Source organism: Herpailurus yagouaroundi, unplaced genomic scaffold (genome assembly GCF_014898765.1).
Source record: "Herpailurus yagouaroundi ecotype Mexico unplaced genomic scaffold, PumYag 195, whole genome shotgun sequence".
Lineage (NCBI taxonomy): Eukaryota > Metazoa > Chordata > Mammalia > Carnivora > Felidae > Herpailurus > Herpailurus yagouaroundi.
Window position 1 is genome coordinate 10,697,510 of NW_024412426.1, and position 17,465 is coordinate 10,714,974.

General features: G+C 42.6%; 1 protein-coding gene across 4 annotated transcripts in view; it reads left to right on the plus strand.

Annotated features, from left to right (window-relative positions):
- Positions 1 to 17,465, plus strand: part of RGL1 (ral guanine nucleotide dissociation stimulator like 1) — a 258,991-nt gene that overhangs the window by 195,835 nt on the left and 45,691 nt on the right. For all 4 annotated transcript variants that reach the window (XM_040446563.1, XM_040446566.1, XM_040446564.1 and 1 more), the window contains one exon: positions 15,503 to 15,687. In XM_040446563.1, coding sequence (XP_040302497.1) covers positions 15,503 to 15,687 — 185 coding nt within the window. The remainder of the gene's footprint in view (positions 1 to 15,502; positions 15,688 to 17,465) is intronic.

Here is a 17,465-nt window from a genome sequence, read left to right on the forward strand (position 1 = left end):
TGAGGGGAGTTGTAGAACCGAAGCTATCGCGAAGGGGGTTAATTCTCTCAAGAGAATAGGACGATCCCTGCTAAGCAGTAGACAGCCCTGAAAAGTTTTTGTAGGAAGGAACCAGTATAATCAAATAGGTGATCTGGGGACATGGCTTAGACGTACAGACTTCTTACTTAGAGTGTGGTCCATTTGCCAGCAGCATTGGCACCACCTGGAAGCTTGCTAGAAATGCAGAATCTCTGGCCTTACTGCAGACCTGGATTAGAATCTGCATTTCAGGAAGATCCTTGAGTGATTCTACACATTTAAAGTTTCAGAGTCATAGGATGAGGGGTTTCGTTGTACATTTTGTTTATTCACGAAAACTTAACTGAAATAGTAATTTTTTTAAAAGAACCTCTTCAAATTAAAAAAAATTAATGTTTATTTTATTTTTGAGAGAGAGAGAGAGAGAGTAAGCTTGAGCAGGGGAGGGACAGAGAGAGAGAGGGAGACACAAAATCTGAAGCAGGCTCCAGGCTCTGAGCTGTCAGCACAGAGCCGGACGTGGGGCTCAAACTCACGAACCGCGAGATCGTGACCTGAGCCGAAGTCGGTTGCTTAACTGACTGAGCCATCCAGGCGCCCCAAAAAAGAACCTTTTTATGTGTATATTTTTAAGCATAAACAAAGGAGGGATACTGTAAGAATTGAGTGGTCAGCTTGTCAAATGTTCCCTCCACCTGTGACCACATGCAGAAATAAGTGTGTCGTTATCCACAGATTTTGGAGTTGAGTCAGATCTGGAGCTATCATTCAGCTAGCCACCAAGGAGAGTAACAGTCTGAAAAATATCCAGAGCTTTTCTGTTTCCCAGGGAGTGTTTTGAGATTAAATAGGTTTCTGGGGAAGTAGCAAGTTAAAGAAAATTGGTTTGTACCCTGGATGTGAAGAATTCTGCTCATTATTTTAAAGTCCTATTCTAAAACTTCCTTGAACTTGATTGTACGCCAGGAACAGTGATGTGGGGGAGACTCCAGGATAAGCTGTTTTAAAGGGCTTTACAGTTTTAAGCATATGAGTCCTTAACAAAGAGCTTCACATAGAACTCCCCTGAGGGGTCCATCATCTGGGGACAATGGTCCTTTCCTAAAGCCTCACAATGAATTGGTAGAAAGTTCTTGACCCTTTTCCTCAGACTGAGTTGCTTTTTAAAAAAATTATGCCTGATGAAAATATGCTACTTTATCTTATAATGGACCACTCTGTCCTACAAATGCTGGAATGCTGAAATCCCTTCTCTCTGCTGACCTCTTTCTTCCTTTCATTCTCCTGCTTTCCGGCTGCTTCCTCTCCCCCTCCCAACTTCTCCTTTTATTATTTTTCATCTCATTTCACCGTTGTCTTTTTGCTTTTTCTGAAGTTACCCTTCTCCTAATCATTTCTGTGGCTGGAGAGGGTCACTGCTTTGTCTTTCTGAGAGAATATCGGGGAAGCATCTCCTTCTTTCCATATGTCACATATTGAAAGTTCCTCCATCGTCACAGAGCTCTGGCACCTGAGATGTAGCAATGACCGAAGGCTTCCTAATGCCGGATGCACGTGTAGGAGACCTGGGTCTCTGGCAATGCTCAGTGGGCTGGTTTTGTCCCCAGAGGATATTTGGAAATATCTGGAGACATTTTTGTTGTCTTAACGTGGTGGTGGGTGGGGGATGCTATCGGCATCGGGCGGGTAGAGGCCAGGATCTCTGTGAAACGTTCTACAGTGCACAAGACAGCACCGCCCTCCAACGAAGAATGCCCTGCCTCTAAGTGTCATAGTGCGTAGGTAGGAAACCCTGCTATATGGCGATGAGGCTGCAGTCCTCAAGTGAAAACCCTCTTTTTTTATGAGTATCTAGATCTGGGTGAAAATAGGACCATGCTTATCTGGGGATTTCCTTATTCGTGTCCCGTCTTGTACTGAGGTGAACCAAATGCCAAGGTGGCCCAGAAGCCAGCCTCATAGGAGGTGAAGGGCCTTGGGTGAGAAGCCTGGAGAATTGAGGTTTGAGTCTGTCATCAATTACTGTCACTTCCCCTCTAGATGACCTAGTCACCTCGCCTCCCTCGGTTTCAGCTTCTTGACCTGAAAAATGAAGTGCTCGGAATGTAAGCTCTCTGAGGCCCTTTCAAGTGTAACGACATCGAGGATAAAACTTATTTAGCTTTCTCTTCATCTTTTCAAAAATGAACATGAATATCAGAAACAGAGATATGGCCCAAATATTATATTGAGCTTTTGAGAGGTACCCTGGACTGCTTTTTTCGATCAGAGAGGCTGTGCAACCAGCTTTGATGAAATAGAAAAACAAAATAGACAGCTTCTTTGAGTTGCTTGTTATGACTCATGACATCATAACTGGTCGTGATGATACTAAGTACAGAGATGAGCTAAAGCACTGTATTGTGGGGTACAGTGAGCAGGACATAATGCCTACTGTTTTCCTTTGCTGTGACTCTGTCTTCTAGTGATTTCAGGTGGGAAACAGACGGTGGGAATCCAGTAACTTTCTAAGAAGTAAACATCCCGTTTTTGGGCAATGCCTTCGGTTCTGCAGATGGGGTGTAGTATGGGTGGGGAATCACCACTGAAAAACCCTCAACTATTATTTGGTTTTCCATTTTTAATGTAAAGCAGAGAGCAAGGCTTACGTTTCATACAGGGTCCCAAAATCCCAAGATAACAATCCTCCCTGTATTTCTAAATCAACCTTTTGGAGGATAAAAGAACTTAGAAGAAGGAAAACGTGGACATACAGATGGAACAGTCAAGATGAAAGATTGGTTCCTAGTGCCTTGGATCACAACTGAGTAGTATTCTTCACGAATTTCAAAAAGTATCAGATTGTGCTGTGACTCCCACTTGTTAATTCCAGTCCTGAGTGTGCCCAGTTCAGGCGTTGTGCAGTATCGAGAACCTTTAGAGTTATCCAGCCAAAACAAGAATTCCTTGAGTTGCAAGGAATTCAACTTCCAAGGCCTCTGGATGTTGGAATCTGCCACACAGTGATTTCTGATGTTAGCGCCAGACTGTTGTATGTAATAAGCATACCATGTTTATTTCTACAATCCCCAAGCTTGCAACTATTTGGAAATCAGGAAACTCACTTCCTGTGACAGAAGAAAACATCTCTGCCCACATTCATCCCACCTGTGCCCTTTTCCTCCTTCCTGCTGACACTTTTACACAATAAAATGCTGTCTGTTTAGAATAATAGAATCAGAACCAGATGGACAAGGACACTTTCCCTAGTGCAGATTAATTACCAGCATTGAATTCAGAAGTGAAGAGAATGTAAAGAAGGGGTGTTAGCCATACAGAACCTCGACACCATGAATCTTCATTCTCTGAAATGGATCTAAAATTAGAATATGTATGGAGGTATGTGTCACCTATCTTTGTCTGCCTGTCTGTCTATCTATCTATCTATCTATCTATCTATCTATATCTATAATACTTAATTTAAAGAGGTTTAAGACTCCTTAGGAAATGACACTTTTTAAATTTCTTTAATGACTATTGTAATGTAGAAATAGTTCTGTTTCCTTTTCTTTTATTGACTCTCATCACTTCCCTTCTGGAGTGCTGTGTTTTGTTTTCTCAACCTCTTTACCACAGCAGTGCTCTAAACTGTTGAAATCATTCTGCTCTCATCTCTGCACATTCAGTTGATGTGAATGTCACTCTTGTAATCTTTTCCCAGAAGTTGTAAATAGTGACTCCAGATTTTAGTCACCAGTGAAGAGTCGTATAAATAGTAGCAATCCAAGACATTGGAAACACTTTAAAGAAAAGGGAGATGAGTTAAAGAAGGCTGGCTGTGATTCCTTAATGCCTGAGAAACTTTACAGTGGAAAGTATTAAAAAAATCTTCCCCGGGGCGCCTGGGTGGCGCAGTCGGTTAAGCGTCCGACTTCAGCCAGGTCACGATCTCGTGGTCTGTGAGTTCGAGCCCCGCATCAGGCTCTGGGCTGATGGCTCAGAGCCTGGAGCCTGTTTCCGATTCTGTGTCTCCCTCTCTCTCTGCCCCTCCCCCGTTCATGCTCTGTCTCTCTCTGTCCCAAAAATAAATAAACGTTGAAAAAAAAAATTAAAAAAATAAAATAAAATAAAAATAAAAAAATCTTCCCAGAGAGTTTGCAACTAATATTCATTGCAGTAAATTCAAGTACCCTAACAAAGCAGTTGAAATGAATATGGTGATTTTTTATTATAATTTTTTTCATGTGTATTTTTGAGAGTGTGCAGTGTGTGTGTGTGTGTGTGTGTGTGTGTGTGTGTGCACGCACACGTGTGCACATGCACGCGGGAGATGGGCAGGGAGAGAGGGAGACAAAGGATCCGCAGTGAGCTCAAGGCGGAGCTCGAACTCACGAACCATGAGCTCATGATGTGAGCTGAAGTTGGATGCTTAACCAACTGAGCCACCCAGTTGTCCCAAAATTAATGTGCCGATTTTAACAATGGGGCAAAGAAAGAGAGGTAAAGAACAGAGCAAAAATAATATTTAAAACTTGAAATTGAAAAGAATGAGAGGCTCTAATGTGAAAGGGATATTTTTAAAAAGTAAAATGAAAGAATGGAGAAATAATATGTTGTATAAAAGAGCCTGGTATTGTCTTTAAAACATCCATAGTGGACAAGGAAAAATAGAAAGCATACTTTCAAAAGTCATTGAAATCTTGAATCAAATTGTGCATTTAAGGGAAGGGAGTAGAAATTAGTTTTCTAAGAATTAAGGAGTAAAAAAGAACATTGGCAATCAGTGGTTCAGAAAGAAGAAAAATCAGCCACCTAAGAATCTCCTGGGGTTCTCCAAATGTGGGAGAATGGCAAACAGGCATCCCAGCCACCTCTGTCACTTGATTTGCCCTGCATCACCCTGGCCACCACCCCTGGCTGCAGTTTGTGGTGTGCTAACTAGTGTGGGGCCTTCTTCTGGGTCCTTTGTATCTTCTTTTACCATCACAGATATGCTGTGAGATGTTGTCTTCATTTTATAGGTGTCAGTGGAAGCCTCAGAAAAGTTTGGGGGGGTGCCCGGGTGGCTCAGTTGGTTAAGCGTCTGACTTCAGCTCAGGTCATGATCTCACGGTCTGTGAGTTCAAGCCCTGCATTGGGCTCTGTGCTGACAGCTCAGAGCGTGGAGCCTGCTTTGGATTCTGTGTCTCCCTGTCTCTCTCTCTCTCTCAGTCTGCCCCTCTCCTGCTCACTGTCTGTCTCTCTCTGTCTCTCAAAAATAAACAAACATTTTTTTTAAAAAACTTCTAAAAATTTTTTTTAAAAAAGAAAAGTTTGGGGCATCTGGGTGGCTCAGTCGGTTAGACGTCTGATTCTTGGTTTTGGCTCAGGTCGTGATCTCACAGTTTGTGAGTTCGAGCCCCTCATCAGGCTCTGCACTGACAGCATGGAACCTGCTTGGGACTTCTCTCTCCCTCTCTCTCTGCCCCTTCCTGGCTCTCTCTCTCTTTCTCTCTCAAAATATAAATAAACATGAAAAAAGTTATATATTTTGACTAAAACCGAGCAGCTGGTTAAATGAACTCCGGTATTTGAACTCAGGCCCCATGGACTCCGAGACCTAGGCTGCTCACCATTTTGCTCTTGGGCTTGCCATTTCAAACTGAACATCAGGATCTCAGGTGCTTGTGCTTTTTCACCCCATGTATGCTTCTGTCACAGTAACCAGGTTGCAGCCAGAAGTACACGAAGAACTAAGGTATATTCTATTATCACTATTGTGACTAGTGTTTTAGCTTGTTAGCATCCTGAGATCTCTTAATTTGGGATTCTTTACTGTAATGTACCCTGTGTTGTTTTGCCTGGCTTTATTACTGAATGAACACCCTAAGCAAGGTCTCCAGACAGCTGTTAGAAATGTGGAAGTCAGGCTGGCTTCCTGGGGAAGGAGATGGGTTGCAGGATGTGAGGAAAGAAGAAGGAAGATCACATTGGTCAGGCCCATCAATCTGAGTGCCTGCTTCCTGTTCTTAGGGCCTTGTAGCATCTTTCATTGCCAACGGAAACGCCATCCTGATGGTGAAAAATATAGAATGCCTCAGCAGTGTTTTCATTAGAGGCCTATCTCTAACATAAAAACACCCTTCTTGGACTATGAGGGATGGGAGAATAACGAGCTGCTGAGGTCCCTGAAGAATAATTTTGGCGAGTGGGGCGCCTGGGTGGCGCAGTCGGTTAGGCGTCCGACTTCAGCCAGGTCACGATCTCGTGGTCCGTGGGTTCGAGCCCCGCGTCGGGCTCTGGGCTGATGGCTCAGAGCCTGGAGCCTGTTTCCGATTCTGTGTCTCCCTCTCTCTCTGCCCCTCCCCCGTTCATGCTCTGTCTCTCTCTGTCCTAAAAATAAATAAACGTTGAAAAAAAAATTTATAAAAAAAAAAAAAAGAATAATTTTGGCGAGTGGCAGCGTCCCTTTGTAATAGTAATAGCTCGAGATCATTGACTGCTGAGTAGGAATAGTCCCTGTGTTAAGTACTGTATATCCTTTTAATATTACCATAATAACTCTATGTATTACTAGCGCTCTCTCACAGATGAGGAGTCTGAGACAGAGAGAGGTTAAGTAGCATACCCAAGGTCATACAGGGAGTAAGTGAAAGCTGGGATTTAGAGCCAGGCCTTGCCCTCTACATTCCATGGCCTCTACTTCTTTCCCGTTGATCAAAACGAGATGGGTTATTCTTAAGAACTTAGGTCAGACTCTCCTGTTTGTGTTTTTTTCTTAAAATTAAGATGTTTTCCACAACAGTTTTGGATTTCTGTAAAAATCGAGCAGATAGTAGAGTTCCCACACACCTCCCTCTGTTCCCCCTACTATTCTCACGTTAATATAGCGCATTTGTTACAGCAAATGAACCAGTATTGCTACATTGTTAACTGAAGTCCATAGTTTATTCAGATTTCCGTACTTTTTACCGATGTCCTCTTTCTGTTCCAGGATCCCGTTCAGGATACCATATTCCATTTAGTTTGTCATATCTCCATAGACTCCTCTTGTCTCCATAGACTCACTCCTCTTGGCCATGACAGCTTCTCAGACTCCTCTGGGTTTTGATGACCTTAACGGTTTTGAGGTCAGATATATTGTAGGATGCCCCTTTATTGGACTTTTTTTCTCATAATTAGACTGGATTTATGAGTTTTCGAGAGGAATCTTACAGAGATAAAATGCCATTCTCATCACATGATGTCAAGGACACACACTGTCAGCATGATTTATGACCATTGTTGGCCTTGATTACCTGGCTGCAGTAGTAGTTCTCAGATCTCTCCACGGAGAGCATCTGCCCTCCACACTCTTCCTTCCCGTACTGTGTTATTTGGAAGGAAGTCACTATGCACAACCCTCAATTAAGGACTGGGGAGTTTTGCACCTCCTCTGTTAGGGTGAAGTATCTAATCAATGTATTTGGAAAACTTCTGTGTGGGACGTTTGTTACCCCCATTTATTAGTTTATTTAATCATCTAGATCAGTATGAAGTAGGTGGATACTTTTTTTGTGCTTTGGGTTATAATACGATGCTAGTTTATTCCTTGCTCAGATTGTTCCTGTTTTGGCCACTGGGAGCTCTTTTGGTAGACTCCCGTGCACTTTGACATGTACCTGTAGCATTTGTGGGGTTATTTGGTTGTTTGAGGCCTTCTTACTTTCTGGCACTACACGATGCCCTAGGCTCATCTTCTAGATTTCCTGCCCCCGACCTAAAATCAGCCATTTCTTCAAGGAGCCCTGGTTCTTTCCATTGGAGAATGGCATCAGAATCCAAGATTCGCAGCTGGCAGGGCTAGGAGATTTATGTTTACACAAATTACCAATTACGTAAATACAGATATTTATGTGTAACATTTTGTATCTATATTATGTTTAACACGAGTTCTTGCTGATGCCTCCAGTTCTAACCTGCTACCACATAGATAGCTCTAGTCTGCTCCCCTTGCTTATTTGTATATTTCCTCTGCGACAGTGAGAAAAGTGGCTTCCACCATCTGCCAGATATTTACTTAATTGTTCAGCTTCGGTTATCCGTGTATAGCAGTATCAGAGTTGTTAACTCATACCCTAGCGGGAAACAACTTGATCAACTAGAACATGGTGCTTATGTATAAGTTCCTTTGGCTTTAGCCCTTGGTCTTACAGACTGCCCTTCTTCTTTTTTAAAATAATGAAAATAGCTAATATTTTTTGAGGACTTACTATGTCCTAGGAACTATTCTAAATACTTTGCATGTATTATTGCTTGGCCTCACAACAATTCTACGAGGAGGCATGTGTTATTCCCATTTGACAGATGAGGAAGCTGAGGCACAAAGAGGCTAGGTTACAGCTAGTAAGCCACAGAACCAGGATCCCAGTTAGGCTCTCCAGAGACTGTTCACCACATTGGCTGTACTGCTCATGAACAACGGGCACTTCAGAACCCTTTCAGTTTAGTTTTGTTTGTTTGTTTTTTTCCTTTTCTAGTGGAGTGCAGTCACTGACACACTGGATAAGGTTTGGTGATCTGGAGTTAGCTCTGTGCACAATAATTCTCTTCAGTTTCTATAAATTTGCCTTCAGATATCAGGGCCCGCACATCTAGTTTGGGAATAAAGGAGTGGATCAACACGCCTGACTTTGGCTAATTGGTTTCAGGCTTGTCTCTTCCTATTCTTGGTCCTTCCCCACCCATATTTACTGTGTATTTCTGTGTGTCCTTTCTATCACAGTCTTCCTCCCCCTCCCCCTTGCCTTGGAGCTTTCTCTCCGTAACTGCCTCATGGCCCCTCACTGGTTCTGTGCCATGGGCTTGCCTGATGCTTAGCACTGAATCTGGCCCTGTTTGCATTTACTTTTCTGACACTCCTAATTCCTCTTTCGCTTACCCTCCTCGTGTTCTAATCCCTGCTCAGCCTCTGTACCAAAACATGCTGGAAATGTACAAGAAAGCATCGCAAGACGACCTTGACAAGTCCAGATAGTAATGCTTCCATCTTTTCCAGGCTTTTTCAGAAAAAAAGAGAAACACATTTTCTGTAGCCTCCTTTGTTCTTTCTCATCAGGGAAACCTTCTAGCCAGAGGTCTCAGAGGCAGCTTCTAAAGGGCAGCCTTCTCTGAAAAGGAAAATCTGCTCTGTGACTAGGAGAACAAGGTGGAGGGGTCTAGCTCAGAGTCACTGTCAAGGCCACTTTGCTTTCTTCCCCTGAAGGGCAGAGTGCATTGGCTCCCTCCCTCAGGGCTTTGCAGTGTCACCTGCCACATTGATCCAAAGGCCCACCCTCCACATGGATGTTCTTACCTTTTCTTTATGCGTTAGGAAAAGATCCGGTTTTTGGAGAATATCCTAACATAGAAAAACATTTCACTGCTTTTGAAAAAATGGTCCCATATCTTATTAAGTAACAATAAATTATGATCTCAAATAGACTTCTGGGGAGAGAAGAGAACTCTAAATGGACAAAGTTATTCTTTTTGTCATAATAATCCTATTTCTTGGCTGGGAGCTTATACATCATGAGAGAGATGACTTCATATTTTGAAAATTTCTCATTAAGCCTTTTACCAATTGTAGAATATTTTACTACCAGTGGGATTTTAATATGATTTAATACATATGCATTCAAATCCCTATATGTATTTAAATATCTGTGGTTTGAGCATACTAGCAGCCTAGACAGTCAGCCCTCTTACTGCATTGCATGCCTGAAGGTCCCCACGGTGGCCGTCAGTTCTGTACTTTTTCCTTGTACCTCTCGGCTAAGGCATCTGTCTAGTATTTTCCAACCAGGTGTTACGAAGTGTGATTTCTGTTTGGCTAAGAAATCAAATGAGTGTTCCATTCCTCCCCTCTCTTCCACAAACACTTCGAGGTTAGAGAACACCCTGCTAAAGAATGAATGGATTAACCAAGAAATTAAAGAGGAAATAAAGTGCATTGAAGCCAATGAAAATGAAAACACGACAGTCCAAAACCTTTGGGATACAGCAAAGGTGGTCGTAAGAGGAAAGTATAGAGATTGCTCCAGACCTTCCTAAAGAAGGAAGAAATGTCTCAAATATACAATCGAACCTTACACCTAAAGAAACTGGAAAAAGAACAGCAAATAAAGCCCAAAGCCAGCAGAAGAAGGGAAATAATAAAGATTAGAGCAGAAATCAATGATATCAAAAAAAAAAAAAAAAAAGTGGAACAGATCAATGAAACCAGGAGTTGGTTCTTTGAAAGAATTGACAAAATCGATAAACCCTTAGCTGGATTTATTGAAAAGAAAAAGGAAAGGACCCAAATAAATAAAATCATGAAGGAAAGAGGAGGGATCACAACCAACAATGCAGAAATAACAATAATAAGAGAATAATCTGAGCAGTAATATGCCAACAAATTGGGCAATCTGGAAGAAATGAGTAAATTCCTAGAAACGTATAAACTACCAAAAGTAAAATAGGAGGAAATAGAAAATTTGAACAGACTCATAACCAGAAATTGAATCAGGAATCAAAAATCTCCCAACAAACAAGAGTCCAGGAACCCTCTCTTCTCTTCCTATTCTTTAAATAGGTCTACTTTATATCCCTTGAAAGTGTTTTGCCCTCTCTTACCTCAGGATCTTTGCTTATGCTATTGGCCCAGAGTCTTTACCCCACTAACTCTTCTTATACCTAAGATCTCAGCTAAACATTGTTTCCTAAATCCTTCTTTGGAATCCCTCTTGTGACATTCATCACATACACAGTTTTTAGGAGTATGGAAGATAAAGGGCACTCAAAAAATATTAATTAGTGAATTAATTCTCCCCAAGGGCCTGTTTCTTTAGAAGTACAAGTCTCAGAAGCTGTGTCAGTCCATTCCACACATTGATGTCTGAGCACGTCTCCCTGTTCCTTATAGACCATTGTGATAGGGTGAACAAGGTCACCAAGAACGCCTGAGGTAGAAAAGGCAATTTTCTGAGGGGTTGTCCCCTCAGCTGTCAGGTTTGGGCTCCTTGCCCCATGGCCACCCACCCAGCATGCTTACTTGGGACTGAGGGGTTTTGCTCTGTAACCCATTAAAGATTACTTTGGTGGGGCGCCTGGGTGGCTCAGTCGGTTAAGCGTCCGACTTCAGCTCAGGTCACGATCTCACAGTCTGTGAGTTCGAGCCCCGCATCGGGCTCTGGGCTGATGGCTCAGAGCCTGGAGCCTGCTTCCAGTTCTGTGTCTCCCTCTCTCTCTGCCCCTCCCCCGTTCATGCTCTGTCTCTCTCTGTCTCAAAAATAAATAAACGTTAAAAAAAATTAAAAAAAAAAAGATTACTTTGGAGAAGGAGGTCATGTACTGCCTTTCCTCCTTACTGAGTTTACATTATGTCACAATCGAAATCTTTGCGTTTGGTTTCAGAAAGTACTTCTTCAGTCTTCACAAGTCTTCCAAGAAGCATGTCTTGCAGTTTATATTAGAGTTTGATGTCCCTGAATTGATTTGTCCTGAGGAGAATGCCTTAGGTGGTGCGTGTGTGTGTGTGTGTGTGTGCATGTGTGCATGTGTGCATGTGTGTGCGGGCTTGCGTGTGTATCTGTTTGTAATAGCAGGCCTGGAGCCACACGTGTTGTCACACAGTTTGTATTTCATGTCATCCTTTCTGTTTGGGTGGCAGATTCTTTGAGGGATTTCCATACGTGCTGATTTTCACTGAGCCATTTTTACCTTTTTCAGTCCCTTCCTTTTGTGATTTATGGCAAGTAGTTTTAAGACGCCTAAAAGTTACATTTCTCTTTGGGTATCTTGAAATGTCCTTCTTGACATTATGTCCTGTGAAGTCACAGCTGATCAGTGTCAGGTAGATGAAGGCAGGTATTATATCTCTTCTCTAGGTACGGGTCAGTGGAGTTGAGTGACTCCCCACCTCCCTTTGTTCACAGGTGGCACAGCTGGATGGGAATTGGGTTTTCCTTCTTCAGCCTTCTTTCTTGTTCTGGTACAGAACCAAGTAGCTTCTCTAGCTCAACAGTCATACCTTTCCTGTAAGTTTGTGATTTTGAAGCAGATTTCCCTTCAGTATTGAGGTTTTTTACATTCTGCCCAGTAATCAGTTCTGGTTGCTATGTAAGCCAGACCTTGGGAGTGGAGCCAGGAAGGGTAAGTTGGAAAGGCATTGGCCAGTAATCCTGTTGGCTGCCATGATTTTGTGATGTTGCTTTCCTTTTTGAAATCTCAGATGTTTCACATTTTATCTGCTTTATAGTCTATCAAGAGCGGGAAGTTTTCTTCCCAGGAGTAGTAAACATAAAGCTACTGTGAGCTTCGGGCACATGTCCAGGACTTTCCAGAAAACCTCCCTTTCTGGCATGCTGATAATTGGCCTGACGGCAGACCCCGTGTTGTATTGTGCTGTTTGTGTGTATCTTTCCCTTCTTCTCTTCCTTCTTCCTCCTTCCCCCTACACTCCTCTTTTCTGTGAAAATGCTTTTTCTAGCCAAGTCAGGGTCTGGGTTTGTAGTAACTTCCACAGTCCTCTTAGGCTAAGCTGTGGGAAGGGCACTGTCACAAAGGGTGGAACGAATAGCTCGGCAGAGCTAGTTAAAAACGTCAGACTGAGGAGGACAAAATGTGCACCTAAAGGCGAGTCCAATCTGGATTCAGGTCCCTTTTCAGGACTCCTGCAGACCTTCCGAGGCTGCACTTTCCGTGGAAGTAAGCGCTAAATGATGTGTCCTGTAGAGATGCAGAAGTACACGGAGATGCGAACAAGGATACACCTTTTGTAATTGTTTGTAGTTGTGAGAACACGAAAATAACATAAACATTTGTATACTAGTAGAAGAATCCTTCTATTAATTATCGTGTGTCCACACAGTGGGAAACAGTAAGGTAGATCTGGAGGCAGTGAATGGAGTGGTGTCTGTTTCATACCATTCAGTGGGAACAAAAATCCATGTTGGCTGATCTATGCACAGTATATCTATTTAAGTATATATACATATCCACTGAAAAGACTGGAAGGATATACTCCAGACTGTTAATAGGTGGTCATGGAAATGGGATTGTGGAATGGGTCACAGAAATGGAAAACGGAAGGGAAGTGATATTTTGCTGTTTTCGTCTGTATACATTTGTAATATTTACTTTTTTGCAATAAATAATCAGTTTTGTAACTTGAAAACTAATATTTATGGGAGGCCAAGGAGTAAAAGTTAATATCTTTTACTATGTGTCTTTTTCCTGTGATTCTGGATTTCTGCCTGGCTTTTCTTTTAAGTTATGCAACTGAGGAGTCACTAGGGTCATTGTGTTGCTGGTCTCGTTGTTGGGTGGGTGTTCTTTTTCATTTTTATTGGTTGATGTGAATTCTTGTCCCTCCATGTCTGTTTTTTCTATCAGTGTCATTGGAAGAGTATTCTCTCACCGAAATATTAAATATTAAATGAGTAGTTATATTAATCAGATCAATTTATGCTTCTTTTGAGAATTACAAAACTATATGTAGGACTCAACCTGATGAAAGCAAATGTCAGGTTGTCCTATGTTCCAGCCTGTTCCCCCACCAGTGTGCCTACCCCAGTTCTGGGCTCAGCGCTTGTCAGGGAAGAAGAGAAATTATTCATAGAAAACATCTTGTTCCTTATAAAAAGGAAGTGTTAGAATGCTACTTCATCATTTTCTTCTTCAGTTCATCATATGGTTTTGTGTGTGTGTGTGTGTGTGTGTGTGTGTGTGTGTGTGTGTGTGAAGAAAGGAGAAATAATGCAATGTGTGGGCTCTTAAAAAGTAGAAGTCCATCAATTTTCGGGGGCGTGAGTGTTTCAACATATGAATGGGGGGACATAAGCATTCATACATAACACGTGATTTTGCAGGTAAACTGAGGATTGAAGGCCCACTGAGGAGACTCCATTAATTTCATTTTGCTTATGTTTTCATTAAATCCCAGGTCCCATATTAATTTCCTCGAATCTTTTGGGAGGGAGTGAAACTTTTGTTTGGCTTTTTATTTAATCTGGACTAAAGATTTAGAGAATATTTTAATTATTTCTGTGGTTTTATGTTACCTATTTCCAACATACGCATGTGAATATTATAGTTCCAAAGGCCCTCGTGTCCTTGTTAGTAAAGCAATGATATACACAGCAGTGAAACCAATTAGTAAATTTATTTTTCTTCTGTTTGCACTTCACCTCCAAAGGGTAAGCATTGAATTGGCTTTGGTTGTACGTATGCCTGTATTGTAGTCCGGCTTCATGGTAGGAATTTGGGATGTGTGGAATTTAGGCACACCTGTCAAAGCCCAGCCTGCAGGTTCACTACCATCCTTGTAGTCTCTTTACAGGTTGTTAACTAAGTGAACAATTTGTTTGAAGGATACTTAGATGATAATTTAAAGAGGCGCTAAGCCTTTTTTTTTTTTTTTTAATCAGCTGAAGAATTTTGGTCAGTTGTGTCGTTAGCTAAAATGAAGTATCACATCACTGTCACTAAAACATGGATTGATTAATTTATAGCCCCTGTCATCTCCAGCCATCATGAGTGCATCCAGCCCAGCACGTCCTCTTTGAACATGAAGCGCAAAATGATAGCACTCAAAACTTTTTATCCTTTTCGCCAGTCAGCTGTTTGTCTTTTCCAGTGGATGTGGGGCTGTCCCTAACCTAAGACAGCACACGCGTGTTCTTAATACCATGGTGGGGGTGGGGGAGGGGGTGTGCACACGTCACGGCCCTGTCTCTTTTTGTGCCCTGACCCTTGTCTTGCCTAAGATATTCTCTGCTGAGCCATCAGAGGAAATCGCCTTCACAGTGGCTTTGCTTCTCAAGGTTTTGTCCCTTACCTTTCAAAGACCTACCTCTCTGTTAGGTACTCTTTCTCCTACATATTCTTCTCTTATAATTTGAAAAGCAAAAGGATAATTGGGGGGCACATTTTTGGGGTACTTATGCTGAAACCCTGGTAATCTTTGTAAAATTAAATTAATGCTGTTATCTTTTCCAAACCTAGGCACTTCCTGTCATTAGACGGATTTCAGGCCTACTGTCAGTTATTTCCTAAAATGTTAGTACAGTTGATTTTGTGGTTTCTGATGTGAGTGAATCCAGAACTGGAAACACATAATCTCCTTGTGCACAGATTGCTTTGAAGTTGCTTCAGGACTCACTAAATCTCCTTCTGCGTGTCTTCCCGCACCCCCCCCCCCCATATGAGTTTTTCCAAAGTTTTTGGTCCTATCTTTTTTTGGAACTTAATCAGTCTTTCCCCAGCTCTACAACCACCACTTAAAATAATAAGATAAATAATATTTATTATAAAATAATAAGATAAATAAGATAAAATAATAATAATTGTCAGCTTGTCTTCAAGTGCTTTAACTTCATTGACATTGACAGGAACTTTTGGGTGAATTCTCTGTTGACCCCTGGTTTTGTGAGGTATCTCTGGGTGAGGCCATGGTATCCAGGTCTCGTTTTGAGTCCCCACATCCAGTTGGGTACAGTGACTCTCCATTTCTCTTTCTCAGTGCAATCGCCTCGATCCTGAGGGCCTGGCTTGACCAGTGTGCAGAGGACTTCCGAGAACCCCCTCACTTCCCTTGCTTACAGAAACTGCTGGATTATCTCAAACGGATGATGCCAGGCTCCGATCCGGAGAGAAGAGCGCAAAATCTTCTGGAGCAGTTTCACAAGCAAGAAGTGGAAACTGACAGTGAGTACTGACTTGATTCCAGGGAACAAGTTAGATTCTGGTTCTGTAGTCCCCTTGTTGACAAAACGTTCTCCCTGTACTTGATGAATGACCTTGGTTGGTCTCACAGAGACAAGCTGCTGGGGGGATTGGTGGTGGGTAAAAATTCTAAAGTTTATCTCAGTGCTAATTACAGAGCCTAAGAGTTTTAGAGCCAAGAAGGAGATTTTTAAGACCACCTGGTGTGGCGTGCTCATTATAGATAAAGAAACTGGCCCTGAGAAGTGCATTTCCTCAGGTTTCTTCTAATACCATAAAGAGGATGGTCCTCTTGATGGTCCTTTACCTTCTCTTGTCAACATGTCCCATGCTGAACTTGAATTTGCTTTTTATGATCTGCCTCGTGGCTCCTCTTTCTATCTAATGGAGGAAACCCATCACAACCACCACTATTCAGAGGGCGGGGATTTAAATGCAGTTGTGCTCCAGCCCTCACAAAAGTTCGAAAAGCCCTGAAAAAGTGTTTCTCTGTCAGCTAGAAAATGTCACTGTCATTGAGCTTCTCGGATGGCCTCATCAAAGGAAGTTTCTGTGGCTGTTTTTTCCTATTGGAGGAATTGACTGCCTGTTTTCAAGGACAAAGGAAGGGCCACCGCTGCAGGTCGTGGGCAGCTTGGAAATATCAGGCTTTGAAGAAAGTCAGAAAGAGGTTAGGACAGGCTTTCAGTGTGACGATTTATCCCCCCACTGGCCTGCCGGGTGATGGTTGCCATGGCGGCTGACCCACTTGGAGCTTTTGACAGGCATTTCCCTGAAGTGACGCCCGATTTCCTCAGTGAGGGAAAGGAAACGGTTCCTCATCACCGATAAGGGAAGCTGCCTGAGTGCCAAAGAAAATAACCTTAAATTCCAAACGGTACCTGTTGAATGTTTTATGTAGGGGGATCAGAGCGGTGGGTGCCGGCAGGGGGGCGGTACAATCGCATCATTAGAAGCTGACTGCCAAGTACCCGTATCTAAGATGACTTCATCTGCCGGGAATGTTTGAATACCAGGGGCACTCCTCCAGCTGCCGGACCTGAACTCCCTTCAGGCCTCCCCGCCTGTCTTTGAGCCAGAGTGGAAAATGCTATGTTAGAGCCCAGCTCTCTCCCCACTGGGGCTGCCCCTGGCTCCGGGCCTAATTGGGGAACCGGTGGGACCAGTCGTTCATTGTTTCCGACCCAGGACTGGAAGGCAGAACTCATTTGGCAGGCTGAGGCAGGGGAGAGGGAGACTGCCTGACTTTGGAAAGGCTTTTATGCAATGCTCGAAAATGAATTTTTTTGGAGTTTGGAAAATTTTAATCAAGAAAGCTCCAAACTCTCTGTTTATTAAGCACAGTAGTCATCACGGAAAAGGAGTTTTAGGAGCTTGGTTCTCATGGGCTTATTTTGCCCAATTTCATGCTGGCAAAAGCAAAAGTTTTCCTACATTGTTTTTTAAAAGTAAAATTTTGCTTCAAGTTTTTACTTACTTACCTCTGGAAGAGAGTCAAAAGCGGAAACAGTGAAGGCATGGCCTAGGCCCCAGAGAGAAAGGACTACGTAATCTTCTCACACAGCAACATCCAAGGCACATAGAGGTTGCCGTGAGTGTTTGTTGAATGAATGAGGGGGTCTGACCTTATCACACATCCTCTTGGGCTGGTGTGGGTCAGCCTCTGCACGGCAGAGTGATTGGGATAGATTTATAGAGTAGCTAGCAAAAGGGATGAGAGGCCCATTCTGAACCTTTGCGATTTCAATTGTTTTATTCCT